Raw genomic sequence first — 26,531 nt, forward strand, 5'->3', positions numbered from 1 at the left:
TGTTTTACACATTTTAGCTGCACAAGCATTAGGTTAAAGAAGAAATAACTCACATGTGGAATTCTTTTTGAAAGATTGGACTAAAGCTACAGTTTCTGACATACTCTCCACAGTTATGCCTTGACCACCAAAATACCTGCCATTCAGCCCTTTGGAGATGTGAATATATAATTAGGCTGAACCATGTATTGTACTGGCTATAAGAGGCAGGTTCAAGGCATCTCCTTAAGACATACTTTAAAATAGTAAGCCCTGTTCAACACTTCCTTCAGAATGTAAGTGCATAGTCTAAGCAGAGAGAGCAAGTAGTACACACAAAGGGAAGCCAAGCAAATTTACATCTTGAAAAGCTATGACAAGTAACACCATCAAATCCATGTATACTAATAATTTATTCTCTCAGCAATCAGTTAAGTAGGAATATGAAGTTCTGCAACATCAAATGGCTACATTTTGGTGCCAGTGGAAAATCTTCATTAATTCCATCTGCTTTAATTTTACTAACAGGATTCATTTTAACTGTCAGCATTAACATGATAGAATGTAAACTATTTGGGAAGCCTTTCTTAATTGCCACATAATTATAAAAGGTAAAAAATTCTCTTGCATCAGGTTCATTATTAGAAAGGATAAATAAATAAATCTATAAAATAATTTATTCTGTTAGTTGCTGGGAAACCTCTTTGTTGGTATGACAACCATGGCAAAGTAAACCAGATTACAGCTTGCTTCTCATCTGCGTGTATTCTACATTTTCATTAAGGGAAGCGTTTCCTAACTGCTATACTACAGTGACACCTACAGAAAAAAAAAGTATTTAAAATAGGGAACTTGGGAAGGAATTGGATTAGAAATAATTTTTAAGTGCTGCATAACCACACTTATGAATGTATGCAATATACGTATTGTTTAAAATCCAACAAGCAAGCTTTTGAATATCATACGTCAATCTCTTAGGACCCAATTTATAAATGTTTTCATGGTAGTCATGTCAAAAAAAAAAAAATGCTAATAGCAAGTTTCCAAGCAAAATTGGTTATTATAATTCCTAAATGTATGTTGCTAACATTTCTTCAGAGGCAGAATTTTTACAGTTTTCAAAGGATCAGCACTTTTTTCCCTGTAGTGCTGCTGAATTTACGAAAAGAAACATCTTCAGAATCTTCTATTGATTTTGTATTGTTGCATTGTATTGAAGTTGTACAATGTGTTTTCTCTTGAAAATGTACTCAAGACTTGGCTTCTGTTTTTGCAGAAGGAAGAAATATTCCTTTTTCCTAGGCCTCCTTTAATAACTCAAAATTAAATGCTCTAAGAAATTATGCCACACCTTTTGAGGTTGATGACATCTTCAAAATCAGAAGCCATTTCAGTACTCTAATTCATTTAATGTCACATTTTCGAATACTAAAACCTGACACTTTAAGCACTATTTTCATTTTCCTTTTCAACAAAAATCTGGCAGTACAACCTCTTCTTCCTTCTCTTCTTTCCCCAGGGGGCCTTAACACATTCACGTATTACAGTTAATGAAGAGTTAAATAGCAGCATAACGTCAAAGGCTTCTATGAAGAGGCCTCTTTGAAAGAAAGATTTGATAGAAAATCCTGAATCAATTAAAAAAAGCCTTCATTATATTTCTGAATATAAAATTACAATTGGTATATTATAAAATCAGTATAACTTTCCCGGAGAGGAAGTTCAGTACTGAGGGTAGCACTAAACTCTCTGTGTTAAAAATACAACATCCAGAATAATCCTGCTTTTTAAGAATTACAACATACACTAAGCAGGCAAGATTATAAGAAAAATATACAATGTGTTAAACCATTTTAGCATATCCATCATACAAACAGATTCTACTACTCAGAAATAAAAAGACGTTAGTGATACGTAACCTCAGCATGACAGAAATCTCGCATGGGCTCAGAGATTCTCATGACAAGGGATTAGAGTGAATGACCACATTCTGGAGGTATAACAGTTCGAGGAATCTGCTGTTTTATTGACTTTTTCTGGCATCCTCACTTAATAGAGGCATCCTGGGTGTAAGAAAGTTACTTTGCCTTTTAGCCGATAACAGTTCCATAACCAGACGAGAAAAACTACGTAAAGTTTCTTCTCCCCCATGTCCAACATCTGGATATAAACAGAAGCAAAGGATTCATTTTATTTGAATTTTTAAATACCTGGACTTGCACCTAAATGTAACACAACAAACAGCTCTTGCAGTTTTCTTTATTCATCCCTATTCATTTAACTTATCCCTTTTCCTTTAGGATAAATGATTTTTCAGAGTTTTCTCAATTAACTTGACCTCCATTTGTGCCCTTCCTAGACATATGTATTTGCTAAATTGTACTGATGGCATTTATTTACACAGAGTAGCCACTATCATTAATGTGAGCAGACCATAATTACTCTAAGTAGTGCCTGATCCCAGTCTTAGGACTGCAACAGTTCCAGGCTGGCAGCAGACGGCTTCTGTAGAGTTCTTCGTGAGTCTATGAATAATATGAATAGTCAAAAAATATTACTATCCATAAAACTTTGTTTTATTACTCCCTTCACTTAAGTGTTTATTCAAACTCACAGATAGTCCTTTCTAAATCAAATGATAAATGAAAATAAATAAGGAAGAAATACGTGGTTACACCTTCAAGAGGTAAGGATTAGCTTCTGCCTCAGTACCCAAACTGAAACGGAGAAGATTGGAATAAATGAGAGGCAGAGACATTTTTGACAGACACTGCCTGTGAAGGACAGGCAAGAATGTTTTGCTGTGTACAGCAAGAGTTAAAACCAACTCCATTAGCTCCTTCCTTAGAAAGCTCCTCACATTCCACCTATGTTAAATTGCTCCCCGACTCAAGTAATCATCTCTTTCAAGCCCTTAAGCAATAATAACTGGCTGGAGCTAGGGTGAGTGAAAACCAAATAACACCAGTATCAGTGGAGGAGGCACAGCAGAAGCAGAAGTATTCCTGATACCAGCAAGTGCACAAAATATTTGCAGTTTAGAAAGGAAGGAGTCCTTTTACATATTACAGACATACTTAAGCTAAAATATTAAAAACCTGAGTGCCACCCTAGGCATCCCAAAGTTTGTTGTACCACATAACTCACTTTAACAATTCTCTCAGACATGGAAAACAAAAATAAAATAAATAAAAAAGTATCAAGTCAAGCATACCTGTGGTTTTGTGGAATCTAAGTCCATAGTTCACCCAAAGTGTTGGTTCTCATCTAGACCCATGTTCTGATCATCTCTGCTTTTCCTATGACAGCAAAGACAGCTTTTGGAGTGGGCGATGTGACATGGCAGGCGTCTACCCTAGCAAAAGGAATGAAATGGCTCCTCCTTCTACACCTATCTGCTGATGCTGCACATTTTTTTCCCCATATTTGAAAGCACTGTGCTATCCATCTAGCTGTAGGTCTCAGTGCAGCTGCATCACGGTATTCATAAAGAACTGTATTGCTGTAGTTAATACAGTCAAATGTCCAAGTGAATTCTTTGTCCGAAAAGACATGGGTGTGGATGTGTTCAAGTTTTTAAAGCACTGGTGGCACTAGGTGTCCATCACACATCACACCGTATTGTCGCTCTCAGTGGATTTTTTTATTCAGCATCTGAAAAACAGCAACTTTGGGTTTGATTTTTGGATCAAATAGCGGGGCTGCCTTAAGGCCTCTACACTGTGGCTCAACTCTCATAAAAGTATGCTGCTTTAGCTTCCATTATCTTTTGTGACTGTTTTAATTTTGTTCTGTTCATCACATACTGGTGAAGAGTCAGTTATTAGGTTTCCTCCTCTCCTAATCCTTTGCTGTAGCCTGGAGAAGGAGATCATGTACTATTTTTAAGCAGTATCCTGCAGCAATGATAAAATAAAAAGGGAAAAATCTGTTCCCAGATGTCTCACCTCGCTCTTTTGCACCCCCTTTTAAATTGATCACATCCAGGTCTGTTTATGGCAGTTTAGTATATTATGCAACAAGAAATGAGAACTTACACAGCATCATTGTCTGGTGTCTGTCTTTGCTGTAAAGTAAGCTTTACACTTACTGTGATTACTTTTGCTCTTCATTTTGAGGGTTTGGACTGTGGATGCCTGTAAAGGGCTGATCACACTTTTGGCAACTGAAATACTCGCACCTCTGGACATCAGCATCATTTCATCTTCCTTCAAAGCAAATCATCTTGGTGGATTTGTTTGGTAACAGAGCTTTCAGGTTTCACTTTCTGACTGTGGTGAATTTTTATGTCAGAGCAGTATTTCAGCTAGTTCCTGTTCTTTTTATCATTCAGGATAGGAATAGGCTTATTTAATTCAGCTCATGTTCCTTCCTTTATTTCATTTTCTTTTCTTTCCACAAATGGGATTCTCAAGTCCCATCTCAATATTCAAAATACACTACAAAATATGCAACACTGACCTAAAGAAAAATGCATATACAAATCCCCCCTCTATATTTAACTGAGCACTCCTAAACAGTAATTTCTTTCCAGTAAAGTCCAAGCATAGCTTTTAACATCTGCTTTATATGCTACCTGTACATAAACAACATCAACCACATCACAGACAGGACAACACTGCATGGGGTAGGAGGGTAGAATTTAGATTTCTATAATACCACCTGCAAAGTTTAATTTTATAAATAGTTCTGGTTTTCGGACATATCAGTATCAGTTCACTGATAGTTCACACTTCAGCTATCATATCTGAATATGTGGATTGAAACACTCTCAAGAAGTGTTAGACCAAGACAACTACCGAGTGACATCTGTTTCAAATGCTCCTGAAGATCTTACTCTAAATGCCTTCTGAAATCCACCCTTTATATTACACATAGAAGCAGATGCATAGTCACATCATAGTGAAAAGAGAATTTGTGATGTATGATCATGTTAGACACATAGAACACATTGCACAGAATTTAATATTCCATATTGGATATGAATCTTCTCAGCTTTCAGAGGCAAACACCACATGCAGCACAATCCTCTACAGGCCAAACTGAAACTCTTTAAAAGTCATCTACAGACAGATGTGTTTGGTCCTGAAAGAAGTCCAAAAATGTACACACAAATGAAGAATATTTTTGGCCACCACTGCAACAGATAAGTTCAGAAGAGTTCTGAATCCAGCGAGGAGCTGATAAAGCAAGTTATCGAAATGAATAATAAGCCATCCAACCAAGAAAGGAAGGAGAAATGTCTGTAGTATCTCAGAGAGCCTCCCTCTATCCACTGCCCTTAACAGTTTCAGCTGACCTTAGCCAAGCATTGAGCAAGCAAAAATAGCTGAACGGTTTGAATCTGATGAAAAAGCAAGACAGAGCAGTGCACCACATGCATACTGATGGCATTATTACTCCAAGCACTTGGATAGCCACTGAACAACGAACAAAAAAGAATGTAAATATTTGAGCTGAGATCAGGGGACAGGTACCACATCACAGGAGAGAACCGCCCCCCTCCTGAACACCCCCCCCCCCAAAGATTGGAACCAGTAAAAATATTTTGTCTAAGTTATTACATCAAGAAATTTACACTAATGCTATTATCAAAAACTAAGGAAAGATGTTTCATTTTAGTGTCTAGAAGACTAGTCAGTCAGTTCAGTTACTTTACTTTTAATTTTGCATGCAATGGGACATAACTTTACTTTCACAGGGGATGACGGTAGCAAATACCACAGCATGAAAGGCAATTTTCCTTCTAAACCAGAGTGCAGTAGTCATTCTACAAGTCTATTGAAGCCCCTATCAAAAAAAATCAAGATTCAGTAACTCCAAATGTCTGAATTAAGCACCCAGCTGTTGTGGCAGGCCCAAGATCCTGAGCCAGCCCAAGGCAATCACCCTTCTCAGAGAAATGAGTGCTTTCAAGATTTAAAAAAAAAAATTGTTCACAGGTGGCTAGCAGTAAACTGGATATAAATCGGATTACGAAATTGTCAAACGCAAGATTAACTGTTCTCTATTCAATGGCAGAAAAAGGTTCTCTCCATTGTTGTGTTTGCTTAGGAAATTAGAGAAATCACATCCCTGAAAAATACACAAGCTCATTCTTACTTGCTGAATAGCCTTAGCTTTGCAACAGAACACAGCCTTCAAAAAGCAATGTAAGCTAAACCACTCCTTTAACTTGGACACAAGAGTGTTTCCAGCTACTGAACTGATAAAAAAGAAACTATTTATCCTTGCATAAAGTTAAACACTGGATAGTGGGAAAATTATTTAGCTTCCACTTAGTCACATTAAGTTCTTTGTCACATGCTACAGAAGACTATTCTTCTGCAACTATTTTTTTTTCGATTTAGGTAAATGTGGGGGTTTGTGCCCGTCTTAAAACCCCACTACTTAAAGCATCTTAAATCTGAATGTTAAATGTAACCATTAAGCTTTATTGGAGGAATAAGAAAATAAGAAACTATACAGCAAATTTCCCTGCAAATTTCCCAAGTTCTGTTGATAAAAGCTTCATTCTTTCTCAAACTGTGCCATTATGTATTCTTATCACTCACTTGATGCTTTGCTGTATAATTTTCCATAAGCACCTTTGATCAAAAGCATCCAAATATTTTCTTCTACCTCTGCCAAATGCCAGATTTCACATCTAAGCAACAAATAAGCAATTTTATGAGCATTATACAGTCAGACTGCATGGAATCTCAAATGTCATTCACTTTATGTGGATGGCTGCATTAAATATCTTCTAAACCATTTAGCTACATTAATAAACAATGTATCTCACATACCTTTCATACCAAACAGCTGTAATCATGAAAAGGGAAATTAGTCATACACTGTTATGAGGATCAAGGGGGAAAGAGCGTCTTGTCTTTGGTTAGTTTAGTAAAGTACTGTCTTTTGGGTTTTAATTGCTGCCTCTAAGTAAACACAGTGAATTGAAAGAAAAGCATTAATGGAGAGAGAAGATCCATTCAAACTAAAAATGAGATTTAAAAATAAATAAATTTCTGATGGCCAAATAAATAAAATCAAAGTTAATCTGGAAGCAAGATGAAGGTTCCAACTTGACTCACAGCAGTGAGGTTCTGGAAGTACCTTGCAAACATGGTATCAACAGCAAAAAGCACCCAACCAACAAAATTACGTGCTGCCTGCAAATAAGGTTTAGACTTGCTGATACAAAACTGCTTCTTCTAGGTCCTCTAATGGAGCATTTTTTTCCTAGAGCAGGCAGGGAATTTGAATTCTTCTTCTAACATTACAGTGTCACTGTACGCTGAACAATGTAGCAGGACTAGCATCCACATAAAGAATTACATACATGGCAGTTTGACTGCCACTCAAGCTAACATTTTCAAGGAACTATAGATCATTATTTCCCAACTAGCAAATTTAAAACTCATCCACAACTTTGACTAAGGCTCTTTCCCACCCACAGACAGTAATTCATTTATCAATATTCAATTTCCTCTATCATACAATTATTTCTGTAAGCTTCCACAGTCAGTTTTAATTAGAATATTCCAAGCCTTTTTATATCAACAGCAAATTGTCACCCATTTACATCCTTTTCCAGACCACATTTGTTACATAGTTGAGGCCTTGTAATTGTCCTTCACATGAAAACATACAATCCTGTCCTCCAGTTCCTTTTTTTTTTCCCCCAAAATAAGTTACAAATGCATAAAAGGCCTGCTCTTTACTCCAATACTCATTCAACTTCCTAGAAGCTTTTTATAAAATTTAGGAAGCTTTTTTGAAAAATCTACACACAATATGTAAATTATGTTACCCACATCAATGTATTTGTTAACTTTTCTAAGGATCTACAAACTTACAGGTACTGTTTATCTCCATAAAAGTTACAGTGATGACACTCCAACATACGTTTATCCGTTCCTCTGATGACTTTACTTTTTTCTTACGCTGTACTAATAAGTCAGACTTCCTTGTCTTTGAATTCAGCTACACACTGAAACACTAAAAAAGATGGTGTAATAGTTACCCCTGCTATTCCTCTTGCACTGAGGCAGATTTAAGTGGTATACCACAGCAGCAGTCTGGTAATTTCACATTTTAATTCCCTTAGAAGTATTGGATGAAGACCATCTGGTCTTCGTGAAGTGTTACTGCACAATTTATTGATTTGTTTCACAAGCTGAGGATTGCTGAAGAGAACAAATCTGTGTTATAAAGGTCAATTCAGTTCAAACCCTACAGAAAACCTCACATTTTGCAATACCATTTACCTACAAAAGCTCAACTACAGATGTGGTGCCTGTTTTTCTACAAAACATAGCTTGTTTGCCATCTTTCTGGCTGGGTTAAGTGAGGTAGGTACCACAAGGGAATCTGACCGAAATCACAATACTAAAACTACTATATATCTTGCAATCTTGCTACAAATCATTTGCCGTTATTAGACAATTTACACTGCTTTTATACACACATGCTCTGAAAACATACAAACATAAGGTTAAGCATCTATAAATACATTGCTGCTCTTGCAGTATGTAATCTTCCCATTTGAAATCTAGTTTCCGGGGGGGGAGGGAGGGGGGAATAAAGAAACAGTTCCTTAGTTTCACAGTCATATACACATACTATACACATCCATTCAATTAAACCCACTCTGCTCTTCCCTCTCCCATTCCTTTCCCTACTCCCCTCATCTTCTAAAAAAGAACCTGGAACCCAAACTGATTTTAATAGGGCTTTCTCTACTGAATGCTACTTTTCTAATAAAAGAAGTAAATCATTCTCATTTGATAGAAACGCATACAACTTTCAAAGTTTTAACTTGTACAAAAGAATCGTGTTGTGTGCATTATGTGGGAGCTTTTACTTCTTGACTGTCATACGCGCAAAAGAATAGCAATCAATTATATTGGTTTCCTGACCTGAGATCTATATGAAGTGTTTCGAAGGTACTGCTGAGGGCTGCCTACCAAAAAAGAACACCGGTGAACAAAATAAAGGCTGCAGCCAGAGAGCTGGCTGGGAAACGCAGGTTTCTACTGCCTGACAGTAGGGAATCAAGAAAAAAAAAGTCAGAGGAAGCTTCCCTTGACTGCAGCAAGGGTTGGGGTGGAGAGGGTTGTTGGGTGGGGGAAGAAGCCTGGGTATGTCAGGCCTGGAGACCAGAAATTTCTGTAACTAGTGCCCGAAACAGAAAACTTACCATTAAAGACCAACTCTGCTTTGCAGTCAGCCACGTATTTTTCTGGTCTCCTTGCTCTTACATTTGTTCATTACCAGCTACAGTGGGAAAGAAAAGGAGATATTAAGGGCAAGAAGCAAAGTTTCAGGAACAAGCAGTAGATGCTTCCTATAACAAAGGATAAAGGAAAAGAAGAAGGAATTGTGAATGCTTACACAATAATGGTTTATTTGCTTTACCTTGCAATATATTGCATCTTGATTAGCACCACTGGAATGAAAGGGGGTAAGGGCAGTTGTAGAACATGAAAAGAAAGCACAGAAGAACGTGGGAGGAAACTGGGCTAGATCTGTAACGGTGTTCAACACCCACAAATGTTTGCATAGATTTCTGAAACAAGCAGCTTACTCAGAAACCTAGATAAAAGTTTGGCTTTTTACTGTCAAAGAGAGTTACTGAAAAAAGCATTTCTAAATTAACAATTAAAATATACTTCCATTAAACAAAACAAACAGCTATAACATTCCTCAGTTATATTTTATATAACATGAACCTAAGAATGGAATTGCTACTACATTTGGCTGATGATATGTTGACGTTTTGACACCCCATTCAAATTCAGAGCACCAGAGCATTTTTCTACTCTCTGAAGCAAACAGATTTTGCTTTAAATAGCCCACTTCACGCAGTGATACTTACAGACTCAAATCCTTGGTTGTCATTCATGAAAAATTGTTGAACTGATTTATAACTTCTGAGTGACTTTTAAAAGCACAGAGAGATTTTCATGTTATAAGACAACAGAATTTGAATCAAAAAGAAGAGTCAGATATAGAATAGACATCACCAAAAGGAGAAGACATAATGCTCAGGTTTTTAATTAAGAAAAAATAGCAACAGCACACATCAGGATATTTAACACTTGTTGAATTCCTGGACACAAGACACTGACGCATAGCACTCCATGGGCAAAGTGAGCACCAACTACCCAACTCATGCTCTGCAATGCGAGCTACAATGCTGCAGCCAGAACCTGCGGCAAACTTGGAAACACAAAAGCTCTGTCAGAGGATGCACTCATGCTCAGGTCAGCCTTACCGTACAAAAACCAAATGCTGCCAGTAACATGCATATCACTCTGTTATGCTATTTCTTTCATAAAAATTTCTAAAAGTATTTCAGTTTATTTCATTTCTTGAGAAGTTAGATATAGGCATAAACTCATTTTGACTCAAATCCTACCATCCAATAATGTGCTTTTGAAAGTCACTCAGAATCAACAAATCAAACATTTTCACATGAAACAAAGTTCATGCCTAGCCTTACAAGGCTTAGCTCCCTTCCTTTTCTTATTTACATTCAAACAGATACCTCCTAAAAGATTATAAAACACTTGTAAAAGGCCTTATTAATTTATGGCCAGTTAACCTTTTGGAAATTGGGAGACTTTCAGAACACAGTCACACATCAAAGTAGCATGGGCAATGACAGTGGCAATAGAATTGGGGGTTCCCAAGAGAAGAGCAACAAATCTGCTCATTTCTTTGGCTTTTCAGAGATCATTAAGATATCTCCATTGCAGGAGGAATGCAAAGAAGTTGCCGTCAAGGCTTCAGAGGTTTTCCAGGTTACTTAGTTACCGGCTGGTGTTAAACCATGATACCAGTGGAGCTCTTCCTCTTCCCAGCATATTTTTCCTGAACAGGACATCAGGCCCTAGTCATCTTCCTCCACTAGATGAACTGTTATTAAGCATTACCGCACTCAGTTGTTTTCCTGCTGCCCAGAATGCACAGCAGAAAGCAGCAACAGCCTTAACACCAAGCAGGAGAAATACTGCATTACTCTGACAACGATACTCCTATGCCTTGGCAGACTGCTTAACCCTGTTAATCCCTTGGAGTGGCCCATAACTTTCATTGTGTGTTTTAAATTGATTAGCTTCCTAGCCCGCTTTGGCTTCTGAGACAATTTTTATTTTGACAACATGCTGAGAGTACAGCTGTCTGGGCAAGTTATCTGCAACAAACAAAACTCTACAGTTATTTCTTTTTCTGATATTTGACTAAATGAAAACAAGCTTTTGTTGAGCAATAAGCATTCTATCTTGTTTAAAGAAAACTGTCAGAAAAGAAACCTCATCATTCTTCAGCTACCTTGTTAAGCGTAGATGCTATACAAAGTAGTAATGATAAACACCCTGCAGGCAGCTCAAACTCCTCTAAATGAAAAAAAAAAAAAAAAACCCAACAAAAACCCCCAAAAACCACTGTTGTGAAATAGTTTATGTACTGTGGGTTTCTTCGCATATGTGATACTCCCTAAGTGCTGTGCCATAAGACATGGTCCTAGTACCGCCACACCATTCTTGTTTCTGCAGCCTTATGTTATAGAAACAATGTAAATACAAGAAACATTAATGTAGAAGTTGAACTTGCCAACTTTTAAAATTTCAGTATAAAATGCTTCAGGGAAGTAGAAGGAACATGGTTTAAGATTATTGGTATATTTAAGTGTTGTAAACAAGTTATATAAGCAAACTCATCAACTTTCCCAGAATTACATTGCCAAATATATTTAAGGTAGAAAATTTAACATGCAAAGTATTCTCTAGAAAGCTATTTTGACGTTCAGAACAGAGTCATCTCATGCAGCATAAGAAATGTTACTTGGTGATGCTTATCTAAGAAAGTTAAGCAAGTTTTAATTTGTACTACAAAATGAAATCTCATATAACTATAAAACACTGTCTTCTGAAGTGTTGTAAGTTATAAATGTCTGTTAAATTATGGAAAGATACTTCATGTTCCCAGTGCAATATAGAAAAAAATAACACATTTTTGTATTGGTTTTTGATGAACAGCATTTTAAAATGTAAACTCCTCAGAATACTGATCTCCTTATTCTTTCCAGCAGTTTGTAAAACACCAGGATGATTTCCAGCACCCTTTAAATACAAATCATACTGTTAATTTCAAAAATTTTCTGTGAAAATAGGTTCTTTCCAACAAGGCCTAAAGAGTTTCTAGTAAAATTAAAGCTGACTCATCAACAATAATATTCATAACTATTAATGCTACTTACAATTATTGCTAGTTAATCTATCTGGCCTAGTTGATAATGTCATGGTTAAACTAGCCCTTAAACTTTCAGCCTGATCTAACCAGTCCTTAGACAGCAGGAAACACCTGCAGTTGCATTAATACCTCTGTTAAAAGTGTAAACCAGCAAAAATATTCCATACAAAGCAGGTTATTGTCTCTAGCCATGCTGCATTTCCTACAAATTCTAATTTGTAGGAAATTCTATTTCATTTAGCAATGTCTTTACATATTGGCTATGAAGCCTTCCAGCTTGAAAACTGAAAAGTCTAATTAGCTTGCTTAGTATCCACATTGAAGTTTAATGCTGTAATCCATCAAAATGGAAATGTTGAGGTTTTTTCCCCTTTCCATCTCAAACCTATACAAGGCATGAAATTTCAAAGCATACAACAGCAAGCAGTTTGAGAAGGAAACAGAGCCACAGGAACATCATTTAGAAATGCTCCTGCCCGGGTCTGGTTTTCCCACTCCTGGCTACATCACAAAGAGAAAAGATTAATTTATAACCAAACTCTCGTTAAATACTACAGCCACCTGCATGGGAAATACTAGTCTACACACAACCAAGATCAGGATTTTATTTCATTCCACATAATTCTTGCAAGCACTGCAAATAAGCACAAGAAATTCAGACAGCAGAATGTAAAACCTTTTTGACTGTCATTCTTATCACCTGCTATGACAATACCTACCAGCGAAATTTTGCATGTCTGGGGAATTATTTTAGAAGTCATATCACAGATTTAAATAAAAACAACGGACAGAAGTTTGTGAAAATTGGGTAATCTAAGGTGGTTTTCATGGTTAGTTTACAGCAGAAGTCAAGCCAGTCACGAGATCACACTGGGCACAGAATATATTCTCTGTACTAGAGCATTTTTTTTTTTTTTTTTAGAATTATTTCCTTAGCTTTCTCAGGCAGTTTATCAGCCTGAACCCTGTCTCCTACACTTGACAAAGTTCATAGCAGTTGAAAGACTGGAAATTATTTCCAGGAGCACTTCCCTTAAACGGTACATAGGGGTACTGCTCTTGACAGGCCAAGCCCCTCTTTTCAAGCAATCCTGTACATTAGGTTCACAGACTAGGGTGAAAGCAGACAAAGTCCAGCATGCAGTAGTAAATGCAGGCAGGGGAGTCCATTACAGAGATGCAGAAAGATACTGCAGTATGTAGTACAGTATACAAAATGGATTCCAAAGCAATTTAAACAGCAAAAGCAAAAATGTGATTAAGAACATTATGTGCTTTTTCACCGGCAAGACTCCCACAGACTTTATTAAGAACAGATAGGTTGTCCCTGGATGTTCTTAAGATTTCATCATTCAAAATTAAGACATTTGCATAATCTGTGCTGAAAAGGAGGCCAGGATATTCTTTTTACTAACGGTAGTAAAAAGTAATCAGTCCTTATCTCTGCTCCTGTTTTGACCTACACAAAAAAAAAAAAAAAAAAAAAGAGAAAGAAAACCACACACACAACAAAACCACCTTGTCTTTTAAAGAGATGCAGGTTCTCAAAGTCACCTTTAAAAATGCAAAAATCAGAACATAAGAAAAAACGGAATGGGGTGTGGGCAGGAGAGGAGAAATTGTATCTATCACTGTAGCTCTTTTTATTTTAAAAACTGTTGTCATAACTACTGGCTTGTTTCTGAGGTCCAACTTTTCTGAAGCACAGGCCATCTCACCTACAAAGAATGCTGTGTAGTAGAATGAGGCTTTAACCTTGATTAGCATCTTTTAGCGCTGGTCACACAGATATACTAACAATCTGGGGGGTGGGAAAAACAACAAAAACACACACACAAAAAACAAACCAAAACATAACCAAAATGAGCATAAGAACAGCTTAGCCAACAAAGAAAGAATCTGTGAAAGCTTAACGACCAGAATTCAAGAGGACCTCTCTCGGTACCCCTTTGCCTCAAAAGTTTCTGGGATTTTTTTTAAAATAAAAAGTCTTCGATCTTTCTGTTGCTTGGCTGGTGCTCTAATTGCAATCATAAAAGCTATTTTCACAGCACTTTAACAGCTAAATGCAAATAATGCCAAGAACAGTAGCTGTGTTTTAAGCAACACATGATGGCTCTAATTGATAATTTAATAATACTTCTAATGTAATATAGTAAATAGGGAAAAGAAATGTAGCAGTGGAAAAAGTATATATGTATTTGGCAAGCTACAGTAGCCAAACAGAAAAGATGCAACTGAGCATAACCTTTTCAGGATATTTCATAGTACATTAAAGAAAAGTGTTCACATTTTTCAAACAGAACCACATTTAATCAACTTTTCTTCAGGTTTCTCTGCAGAAATGATTCAAATTTTCAATTAAAAAAAAATTTAAAAAGGCTTTGTCAGGGCTGTCATGCAGAAACAGCACTGGTAGAAACACTTTGTGTGCACCACACCATGGGCACATATTTGTAAAAAGATTAGACATTATCAGAGATGAGCTTCCCTCATCTGCACCCTCTCCAGGTCTCAGTGACAGAGGCAGACATAAATGCTGGGACTATTTCCTTCCAAGCCCTGTGGGCTTGGCCTCCTTTACAACAACGTCTCTCATGCTTCTGAGACATATCTGTCCAGACTAGCTTCCTTGTAATTTCACCTTCCTGTGGGAAGTGCAAGCACAGAGTTACAGGGAGCACAGATGCAAAGCAAATACATACAGTTTCTGTTTGTATTCTTCAACATATTAATACTAGATTATTTTTGTTGAATTAGGTTCACAGGAATGTTTTATGTACACATTTGGCCAAATCCAGAAGGATTTGCTGAGGGGGTTTTGTTGGGTTCTTTTATTTTTTTTCCCCCAGACTTTTTAGTTAAACTAGTGTACAGAATCTAATTCTAACCTACCAAAGTTTCACACTTGCCACTGCAAACTTCACCTTCCTTATTAGCTAATACTCAGAAGTGAACCTAAAATGACCTTTTGATACAGACTCCAAAACCTGACCTCTGCTTCTCAAAAAGCCTGTGCAAGTGCGAATTTTGACTGAAGTAAAACAAAACCACTCGAAAAGAAAAATATTTGTTTTTTAACATCTCTGTTCTAATTCCTTTAGAAATCAGCATTTGAAATTCCTCCTTTTACTGAGATCAAAGACAGGAGGTTTTGAGAGTCTTTACATTTCTCAATATATGTAAAATGTTTTGGGTTTGAGGCTTCCACTTTTTGTGCTTGTTAACTGATCTGTAATATTAATATTAAGCAAATTATCATGTATCCCTCCCTTACAAAAAGCATAAGCATATTCAACAATCTAATTAATCCTAATTAAATAGAAAGTCATGCAACACTTCTCTTGACCAAAATAATTAAGAAATGCCCTTGTGTTTATGGCTTTCAAACTGCAGAATTCATTCTTCACATGAAAAAGACAGATGTATTTTTCCCTGATCTAAAGGGTCTGGAAAAATTAAAACTAATTGGGTTTATGTGTTTCTGATAATTGAATAAGATGCACATAAGCTATATTTTGATGGAGGAAAGAACAACCCTTAATTTTTATAAATAAGATGTAGCAAATGACAACATCTTAAAGGTTCTTAAAGGTTAGAATCAAACAGTAAAACAGAGCTCTGCTCTTGTTAGAGGAGGAGTCTTGTACTAAGAGTATGTACCAGAGACCTTTACAGTAGAGCACAAGTAGAGTCACAAACAGTTTGTAACAAGTAGAGTCACAAACAGTGTTTTCAGTGCAATTCATTCATTGCCAGAACTGGCTGAAATGATGCATTAACAGAAAAATCTCAATTCTCACTTTCCAATCTTAACACATTCTTGCGCATACAGCCAACTACATTAGGAGAAGTAGACAGCACTTCACGTGGTTTCTGTAACTTGACTACTTGGATGAGAGCCCCTTCTATATAAAAAAGTAACAAAGTTAAACATTATCAGGCAGAGAGCCAAAGGACAGACAATTAAAAATATTTCAAGGTCTCCCAGGTAAAGGCTTTAGAAATAAGCATTAAACTGAACTTAACAGCTGTTAAGTTCATCTGTATTTTGAGAACAAAACACATTCATTTTACCCTGCACATTTTTTCATCCATGGTTATGGAAACTTGGCTGTTTCATATTAAGCAACTAGATAGACACATGTCAGAATCTGGCATAAGAGCCAAGCACCCTGGATGGATAGTGCTGGTTTGATGCTACTTTACCAGTGCTTGTTACCTCCCCTGAAATGCACAAAGATACCTAGAGGAAGAGAAGGAGAATAGAAGCCTTGGAATTACAGCACCTTGGAATAACAAATTTCACGTGATTCCTTTATCATTATGCTGGATACTTCTCTTCCAGCAAGCTGAAGGAAGAACTGGTATTTAAAACACAGATAACAGAAACTGACTGAAAGATATTTGGCAACTTGCTACCAGCTAGAATTACCTGTAAAAGTCATCCACTGGTGCCAGGCAATCTGGCAGGTACACAGGGAAAGGCAATTTCAAGAGAACAGTATGAGCTCCATTCAATGCACTATCAGTTTGAGGCGTAAGAAAAAAGAAATGCTGGCTGGTAAGGGAGAATTCTGTAATGAACTGGGACTAGGAAAGCTCAAAATCTTAATATACGCATAGAGTTTCCCCATCAGACATGGGCAGAAGATCTCTGTGAAGCACAAGTGTTCCTCCAAGCATCCAGAAACATCTGATTATTGACATATGCTAACCTGAATTGCTGAGATCAGCAACACTCTGACATGTAAACTGCACAAGCATACAGCTCTTTGTACTGGTCATAAAGCTTGACAATGGACAGAAGACTCTTCCTACTTTTCCCAAATTATTCCATTCTCTGGTACCAATTATGTTTGCAACAAGTTTCTAAGCAAAAGAGTGGCAGAGTGAGATTTTTCCCTGGGTTTCACACCACGCTCTTGATTACAAAATATCACAAGGGAGGAAAAAAAGAAAAAGCAGCTGAGGGTGTAAGAATACTAATATTCAAACTTCACACACAAAAAACATGCTTCATGTATCTTGTTTCCTTTCTGTCTTTTCAACGGAACACTTGCTCCCAAGATAACAAAGAAGCCCTCAAGATCTCTCTAGTAATCCAATCCCTGCCAGGTTCACCCATTCTTCTACTGTAAACCCACCAACCAAGCAGTCTTTTACATCACTGTATATTATACTGAGAGTTGCTTGAAAGCAGAAAATGGACACATTCAAAAAGGCAAAAAAAGAGACAGACCTGTAGAGTCTGCCAGGCTACCAAAAAGTAGCTGTGTCCACATGAATCCTAGAATACTTTAATATATAAAGAACATGTTATCCTCTTTCAAAATCCAAATTGATCGCCAAGATGATTCACAGGACTTACATTTTATAAGATCAGGTTACCAAAAGTTCATGTGCACAAAACCACAGGAAAGATCATTTTTCACTGCAAATCCCTTGACACTTGGGTTTAGCTCTAGCCATCTCTACAACAGGCACCGAAGGAAATAATAAATAAATAAAATAAAATAAAAAAAAGAACATAACCATTTGCACATTGTATTTGTATAAAAGCAGAAATACATATCATAAGATCATAAGCAGCAAGCTATCAACACTAGTTCTTTCTATCTGCAGCTGAAAAAACAAGCAATTGATGTCCCAGAGTTAGATGCTCTTTTTGGCCTTCTAGTTAGGACATCAGTTCCACCACTACATTTTAAAGAGATGGGGAAAAAAAAAAAAAACAACACAAGAAAGACATCTGCGAGCATGTTAAACCTAGGAATACTAAACTGTGATGCATTTAAATCATCACTGACTAACCATAGAGATTACTAATACATTGAAGGAAGTTTATTTTTAGTTCAAAATTTGTTAGAGGTATTACCAGAAGCATTTTTTTTTTCTTTTAAGAAAAAGGGATGGGAAGGGAAAACTGCTAAAATCAGATGCTGAAAACAGTTGGTGATTTTCTAGTTATCTCCAACAAGCACAAAGAATTAACCTGACTATTGAGGGCTCTAGGCACACACTCCCAGTAGCACCTGCTTCATTGGTTTTCTAGTTAAAAAGGGCTGGGAACAACATGCAAACAGTCAACCTATCAGTGCAAGGGAAATTAGCGTAATAGGAATATTTGGAAAAAGTAACTCGAAAAGAAAGAAAAGGTTATATTCATGAGAGAAAAGCACTGGCCTTAATCTGCCAAGTAGAACACCTGCTTTCCAATTTTCTTCTCAGAATTTCTGGCAAAGAACTTCTGTAATAAAACATCAATATATGGTAAACTCTATAAAGAAAACTGAACTGGAAAATATGCCCTCACCTTAAAGACAAGAAACGAGGCAGGAAATCAAATCAATGGTCTGTTCAGCCTGACAGCTCTAGTTTCTATGAATTAGGGTTACTGAAGTAATTTTTTCTGTAAAAGAAATTGTTGAAAACATTAAGTCTGTGTAAAATGATGTGGGGGTGAGGGCAGATGACTAGTGCATACTACATTAGAGTCCTCTGGTGTCGGAAGTATACAAACAAGTACGTGTTTAATTGTCAGAAACTAAATAATATATTGGAATGTTTCCACTGATAGATTAATGATGGTCACTTGCCACCTCTGATTGCAGAATCACAGTTTTCAAGATGAGCACTCAAAAACATCGTTAAACATTTAAGGCTATAAATAAAATCAATTTCTTAAAACTACCTACATTTCCTAATTAACCAATTTAGTGATGAAAATCATGACTTTCAATAAAAGGCTTCTGACAAAGTATCGTAACTTAACGATCATTGTTGCTGTGGAGAAAAATGACTGAAGTTGACGTATAATCCTTTCATTAAATATAAAATAGATAACATGGTCAAAACTACATAGAGTGTTGTGCGCTGAATTTCATCTGCTACAAACTCATTTAAAGCAATAATGAGAAAAGTGTTGAACAGAGATGGAAGATGGAAAGCAGGATATGAAGTTTCCCTTTCTATACAAAAGTTTCTGTGAACAATTACCATTGGTATGGTGTCAGGTGATTTAGCCATAAATGGTTAAGACCAATTGTCAGACAAAAGCTTTGAACTAACCCCACTTTCAAAATTTCCCAGAACAATGAGACAGGAGTCTTTGTGACTGTGATTTGATACACTTTTTTTGATCAAAACTGGGGAGAAAGTGTAGAGAGCTTTTAAGGTGGTTTGAAAATCATTTTAACCACAGTGGAGGAAACTAATAGAAGAAGGAAGAAAAGTGTCCACTGCATCCAAATAGAACACGATGAAGGGGGAAAAAAAAAAAAAAAACAAACCAGCAAAACTTTAAAGGAAAGCTAAAGCATGCTGCTGTGTCCAAGAAACCTAAACATTTTACCAAAAGACACAACTTAGACCATTTTGAAGCTGTAACTTCCTGCCACAATGGAACACTACTGAACTACTGAGTACAATTAAGGATCTCCTCAAAAAGAGAGCAGAAAGCCAGCAAACCCTCTTTACATTCAAGTACCATGGCAGCATGTAACAGCCAAGTGACCTTTTACTGAAGTTATATTAACTGCATTTAACTTTACACTAAACTGGGAAGGGGAGAAGAGGAGGAAGAAACTTTTCTATATGTCATGAATATAGCAAGGTCAAAAGTACAGTTGAGGCCTCCTCACAACGAGATAGAGAAATTGAAATGGTTTGGTATTTAATCTTTGTTCTCCTAATCATGAAAGGCCTGGAAGATCGCAACCTCCAGTACAGCTGAACTTGGTATGCTGAACATACATCCCTATGAACTGGTATATTGTAACAGCGAAAACAGTACAGTGCAGATAGAGGACCAACTTCCCATCAATACTGAGCAGAGGGAGCAAAGTTTACTGCTAGTATCTTCTACCTGCTGAAATTAAGGAGTGTAGCCAAAGTGAAAAACTGTAAAACTGTTAATTGCTACTCTGCAAGGCAAAAGTCACTTGGTGGTAAAATTTATGACAAGGAATAAAGTATACTAGACCTTATTACGCTTTCCACTATGCAACTCACCATATAAACTTGGCCATACTGAGACCCCCAATTTAAGAACACTCCAGATCATTACCTCTCAGCTTGGCAGTAAAAACTGCATTTGGAGACATAAAATTCAAACTGCAGGCAAGGAACCTTATACTGAATAAAAATTAAAGAATTTTAAAAGTTCTAAAAAATAGCAGCACAAAAACAGTTTTCTTTTATTCTGTTACTTCCTCATATCAATAAAAAAGCAAAAATCAAGGGATTTTAAAGGATTTTTATTGAAAATTTTACAAAATAATCCTTATTGAGTGCTGCTCGAGATGTTATTTCAGACACCTCTTCATCTGCTTCTTGGTTTTGTACGATATGCAAAGATAGAAATTGCATTAAGTTCTTTGCATGTTCACTGTAATGCAAGAACCTGTTGCTTATCCTCCAGAATTTCTTCCTCTTCCATTTGGTCATCCCAGCCCCTTAAAAGAAACATACCAGAATGATTTTCAGCAGCTCAAATTCCTCAAGCTACTCTGCTTTAAGCTCTAGTGACATATGTTCACATATGTAAAATTAAAAAGCATGAAAACAGCTTTTTCTGTATATTTTGCAGGTATACATACATTACAAGCAAATATATTCATTTTTCTTCCCCTCAGTTTTTGTCACATACATTTTAACCTCTTAAACAAGTAGACAATAAATAATGTTGTCACTAGTTTGCCTTAATAGAGAAATCCCACATCCTAGAACAGATAAGCTAGGGAAGTGGGTCTCATTTACACTCTCGGCACTATTTGCAAACATTGTTTTGTTTTGTACTGATCTGCAATTTCAATATTACGAACATTAAAAAACAAAAACAAACAAAACCTCAATCAACCAACCCTAACTAAACCCAAACAACCACAAGCCTCTGAATCAGCCATATTCATACAGAATGTAGTTAAACTCAAGAGCATCTCACTGACCTTACTAATTACAAGATCATAGTAATAAACCAGTGACAGACAGAACTTTGGGGAACTTGTTTCCAGTCATCTCCTTCACCTCCAAGGCACTATTAACAGATACATCAGACTACAGACTATGGTGAGTTAAATGTTATCGTCTCACCTGCTGACAACTGCTCTTTTAAAAGGTACCTTACAACCACAGAACTTAGATTATTTAGAAGAAACATACTTTATAAATCTCAGTGCTATATATTGTGCACTATATATAGTGCAAAACCTAATGCATTAGAAAAGACATAAACCCAAAATTTATAGTTTGGAGTCTCAACAACAGAATATATCACTTAATCTGAGCTGCCTGAGTACTGGTTTAAAACATCAAGATACAAAATAGGTCATGCTGACCTTTGTAATCAGTATGTAAAGTACAATTAAAAAGTCAAGACTGTTCTTATTTCAGTTCTGGCAAGATATTTGGCATATTGAGCATATTACAATATCATAAAAACATATTCAGCAAGTTTAACTTACCCTAAAGTATCAACTCCGGTGTGGTCTGTTACCTTTAGGTTTTTATGGAAATCTGTAGTATTTCTACTAATCTTCTCTGAGTCTCTGATGGAGGAAGCTACATCTTTAGAAGTCAAGAGGTAATGTTTTTCAGGACCTGAAATATTTTAGGCCATTTCAGGAACAAAAAAAAAAAAAAAAAAAAAAAAAAAGGCAGTATCTACCTTATGAATCTTAGAGAATTTCACAGTATCAAAAACTTGCCATTGAAAGTCTCAACACAACTGCAGCTGATGAAGGATGTCACTACAAGCCCTAAAATAAATTATGACTTTTTATTATACGGTTCTTGAATCATTTGAAGTACTGGAGAGAGTTTGCTTCCAAGATGTTTATGCCAATAAAATACGAAACCTTATATATACGGCCCACTAATACCTGTGCGACCTCAAAATGTAGAGCTCAGGTAGCTGACTCATGGTAGTACATACGTATTTAAAACAGAGTAACAGGATATATCCCACATCCATCAATACAGAAAGGTGATCAAGTGGGTCACAATCTATGCTTCTTGTACAACACACATGCAAGTATGTCACTATTTTGCCAGCTAGCCATAAGTCTCTGCTATGAATTTGTAAGTAAAAGTATTCCAAGAAAGTGGAACAAAAAGGGAAAGAAAGGACAGTTCAACAATAACTTCCTTGCCTATACTTCGCTAAGCATACTCAGCATGGGTGCTCATTCTTCAAGTATTAACAAGAGAAACTTCCAAAAACACATGGGTTCTGATGAGTAGGTATCAAAAAAGGAAGGACAGCTGTCCTGAAATATGGTACTTGGAAGCCTCAGAAGAGCTATGGAAAAATGCAGCAAAAGCTAAGGCAAAAACATTTTAAAAGGTAGAACACACACTCTGGAATCCAGACTACTTTTGTTCACTGAAGATGCACCATAGCCAGAACCTGCCAGTATAAAAGCACCATTGCAACTCAGAAGTGAGAGACCACATTACAGTCTATCAAGGCTGCTTATCGCACAAAGTATCTTAGACACTTGACATTGAGATGGAACAAAAGCATCCCAGTTGTTTTTTTGGGGGGTTTTTTGTTGGGGTTTTTTTTCTCCTGTATTCAGAAAACAAAACCAGGACTCACACATTCTGTTCAATCATAATGAACTCATCCTTGTCTACGTGCCGTCTCCCCCACCCTTGAAAAGCAAGGAGATGGGTTTAAAAAGACAGAGGAAAGGGGGTTGAGTCAACCCCAAGATGAGAGGTAAGACCATGTCTACTGTGTCTTATTAGTGGCAGTTCTCGTCAGGACAGATTTATAAAGTTTCCTGTCCATCTTTTCCCCTTCTTGCTACCCTTTCATCAAATCACATCTAGCTTCCACCACCACCTGGGGTGCTCATTATTAAATATCCAAGGAAAGGATACCTATTTAAAAGAAATTTGTGATCTGAAGTACTACCTAGTGCATCCTGAAGATTTCTGCAACAAAAATGCAAGGGATAAAAACTAAAGGAAGTTGTGTGAAAAGGTTTGCTTTCCCTAAATTACTGGTAGGTTAAAGTATGATTGAATGGAAATAGATCACTGTTCAACCACAGAAGTCTTGCATCTCCAAGTAGTTCAGTAGATTTTTCCACCAAAACCGGTTAGATCTCAGAAGGCAAATGAAATAGCTTCTTGCTTTCATTATGTTACTTGTAACAATGCAGGACTGCCACTTACCTGTATAACTTTGCAATTCTTTTTCCAGAGTAAGTAGGGCTACTTGGTCAGCCTCATATTCCCAAAAATAATCATCTTGTTTAGTTACATCATTGCACTTGTGTTTTGGTATATCAGTATTAACTCTCAAGGGTGAACTCTTTGGTTTTCGTTGAGTGCTAGTTGGACAATTTCCAGTCAGTTTACAGCGTGGCATATTTGTTGACCAAGGTCCTCTAGAATCATTCCCTGAAATAACAGGAAAGGTCACAATTCCCAACAATTCAAGATTTCACACAGAAATTTTATCTTAGCTCATTAATGACATTAATTGTAGTAAAAATTATAAAATCATGGAATCGTTTGGGCTGGAAGGGACCTTAAAGATCATCTGGTTCCAACCCCACTGCCATGGACAGGGACTCCTTCTACTAGACCAGGTTGCTCAAAGCCCTGTCCAACCTGGCTTTGAATTGATCTCAAGAGAATATTCATTTTGCTTAAGATTGTGAATTCATAATTCTTAATAATGAGATTAAATTTATATGAGGAAGTAGCCTCTCATACTTCAGCAGTATCTTTCAGAGAAAAATATTTTTAAATATTATGTACAATAGCACAAATTTTGTGTAGAAAGCTTAAAACTTTAGTTCTGTCTTTTTTTAACTTAAGGTAACATGAATAAAATATAGACAATCTCAAATATTTTTCTGAGATTCAAAATTGACAGTTTCAATTTCCACACATAATGTTTTTAAAATTAAAATGCCAAACTGGTTGCTTAAGATTAAAGAAATAATGTAAGCTACATTCCTTGAGATACAGTTTAAATTGAGAAAAGTAACTAAAAAGTACAGTTGCAGTTATGCTTACTTGTTTCCTTGTTTTAGTTCATGTAGTAAGACTTATTTCAATAGTATGAAGAAATCTTATTAGATCAAAACCACATTGTTGCAGAACACATAGTAATACATAACCTTGTTCTAGACAGCTTATTGCCTAAATATTCAAGCTAAGAGGGGAGTAATGGCATAAAGACAGGAGTAGAAATTAAGCACAATAAAAAGTATTATTAGTGACAGCTGGAAAGAGATAATTTTTAATACAAAACCCCATTTTTACAAAAACAATACCATGTATATAAGCCATTATACCCAAAATAAAAATACATGGATGATTCTGTTGAATTTAGGTTATTTTTATATCTTCATCACAGACAGTGCTTCTACTTTTTTCTAAGAAAAAATGACTTCTTCAAGTAGGACCTAAAAGCTGTTGCTAGCCTTACCTGGGTAGGACTGCCACACTGCCATCAGGGTTGAGATTCTACGGTGAGCCTCCAAACTACTTGAAGGTCTATTCAACTGACTTTCTAACACACCTTGAACTACAGTGTCATCAGCATATTCACTTAAGCTCCTTTCAATAAACCACCTTCCATCTCCTGAAATTAAGAAGTATTAGAGGAAATTATTTGCAGATTTTGTGTTAATATGAGTTTACTGTTACTGCATTTGTTGCATTTAATGTGTGTGATTTAAAGAAGTGATGCAAAAAATTTCTACATAAAATATATAAAAAGAAAAAAATCACATATATAACACTAGCAAGCTTAAATTCAAGTGATATACTTGATCAAATTAATATTCATGTGCACCTATCATTTCACATAGTTTCATATACATGACTAAAAAGCAATAGGTACCTACTGAAATAAAATTCTGAGGGAATATATAGAAGCATATAACTCTATGGTACTATATTGATGTAATTTACCTCAAGGTAGTAAGTTTATTTTATCATTCCAGAGCACCAGTTGTGTGTGTTCACATGGCTGCTACCCCAAAGTGACTTCTACAAGTAAGCTAGCTAGATCAAAGTTACATGAAGAATGTCTAAGAGTGATAACAGTGATAAATGTGTATCATTTGAGAACTTTATTTATATGCCTTTACCTGGAAATGAGATACTACAGTCCATAGGGATAGAGTCAGCACACAATGAAGAACATGCTTCAAGCATTACTCGTTTAGGGTTTACACCTACAAAGAAACCTTCAAGTCCCCAGTACCATGTAGAAACCAATTTCTGTCTTTTGGCTATATCCTGTAACTTGAATAAAACACAAAGATACTAGAAATAGGAAACTTGAAAAGTTGTCCTTGCTCATTTCATAAATCTTCGAATTATTCCGACAGCCTGATTAACAGTTATTCATAAGGACGATGGTTTTGCACAATATATGCTTTAAAATCCTATAAACTTTGATTGCTAATGTTGTGAGAGTTTGAGTCTATTTTTCTACTGTGGAAATGAAAAGCAATTTTTCATTGTTTGCTTTCACTTCCCTTTGTGTGCATCAACTAAAGCAAGTGTTTAAGAATAACTCCAAATCTAATGTCCCAACCTTCTCTATGCTGAAAATAAAATCGAAAGCAAAATATCAAAAGAACATGTGAATAATTTAGGTTAGATAAGAGTATCTACAATTTTTGGCATTCAATCGAGAGGTGAAGCAACCTTGGTACAACATGGGAAGAGCTGCCTTCTCCCCCAGAACACTTTTTTGGTTTAGTCTGTTCTTTCTTGTGCCTTTTTTGAACATCAGCAGAAGATTGACAATACACAGTGGAAAGTACAGAGGCCTTCATTCCCTGCATAGGAAATATGGTTGGCAGTGACAAACCTCCGATTAAAACTATCAGCTTCATTGCTTCAGGGTTGGGTTTCTGAAGGAGAATTGGGAAAAGTGGTAGAGTATTTCATGGTAACCATACAACTATCACTATCTCCCAACTGATTCAGGAACATGAAATGTTGCCTCATGCTTAATGGGGAAAGTAGTTTAAGCAAAATAATTATATATTTAGCAATAAAAGATATAATACATTACCAATGAAGACTTTGTAATTACAGGCAAAACCAAACTCTGACTATTGCAGACACTGTCCAGTTCTTGGGAACCTTTATGGTTTTTCTGCAGTTGTGTCTCAAGGAGATATTTGTTGCTCATTAGTTGAGTTGGGTTAGAGATCTTCTCAGGTAGTTTAGAGGAGGTAAGTGATCTTCCCATAATCGTTACCTTAATACTCTCCTTTTGGACTACATTTCTTTCAAGACAACAGCAGACAACCATTTTTTCTACAAAA

General features: G+C 36.3%; 1 protein-coding gene across 13 annotated transcripts in view; it reads right to left on the reverse strand.

Moving 5' to 3' along the window:
• Nucleotides 1–26,531, reverse strand: part of ZBBX (zinc finger B-box domain containing) — a 61,802-nt gene that overhangs the window by 15,462 nt on the left and 19,809 nt on the right. For 7 of the 13 annotated variants that reach the window (XM_030495562.1, XM_030495566.1, XM_032920130.1 and 4 more), the window contains 6 exons: nucleotides 26,276–26,523; nucleotides 25,338–25,494; nucleotides 24,671–24,826; nucleotides 23,404–23,631; nucleotides 21,684–21,819; nucleotides 20,457–20,675 (listed from right to left, as the gene is read on the reverse strand). In XM_030495562.1, coding sequence (XP_030351422.1) covers nucleotides 20,606–20,675; nucleotides 21,684–21,819; nucleotides 23,404–23,631; nucleotides 24,671–24,826; nucleotides 25,338–25,494; nucleotides 26,276–26,523 — 995 coding nt within the window. In that variant the 3' untranslated portion in view covers nucleotides 20,457–20,605. Of the gene's footprint in view, nucleotides 1–1,971; nucleotides 2,140–3,193; nucleotides 3,279–9,163; nucleotides 9,241–20,456; nucleotides 20,676–21,683; nucleotides 21,820–23,403; nucleotides 23,632–24,670; nucleotides 24,827–25,337; nucleotides 25,495–26,275; nucleotides 26,524–26,531 lie in introns of those variants that run through there. The other 6 variants (XM_030495565.1, XM_030495563.1, XR_003992750.1 and 3 more) reach the window with 5 other exon arrangements.

This window comes from Strigops habroptila, chromosome 8, assembly GCF_004027225.2.
Source record: "Strigops habroptila isolate Jane chromosome 8, bStrHab1.2.pri, whole genome shotgun sequence".
Taxonomy (NCBI): Eukaryota; Metazoa; Chordata; class Aves; order Psittaciformes; family Psittacidae; genus Strigops; species Strigops habroptila.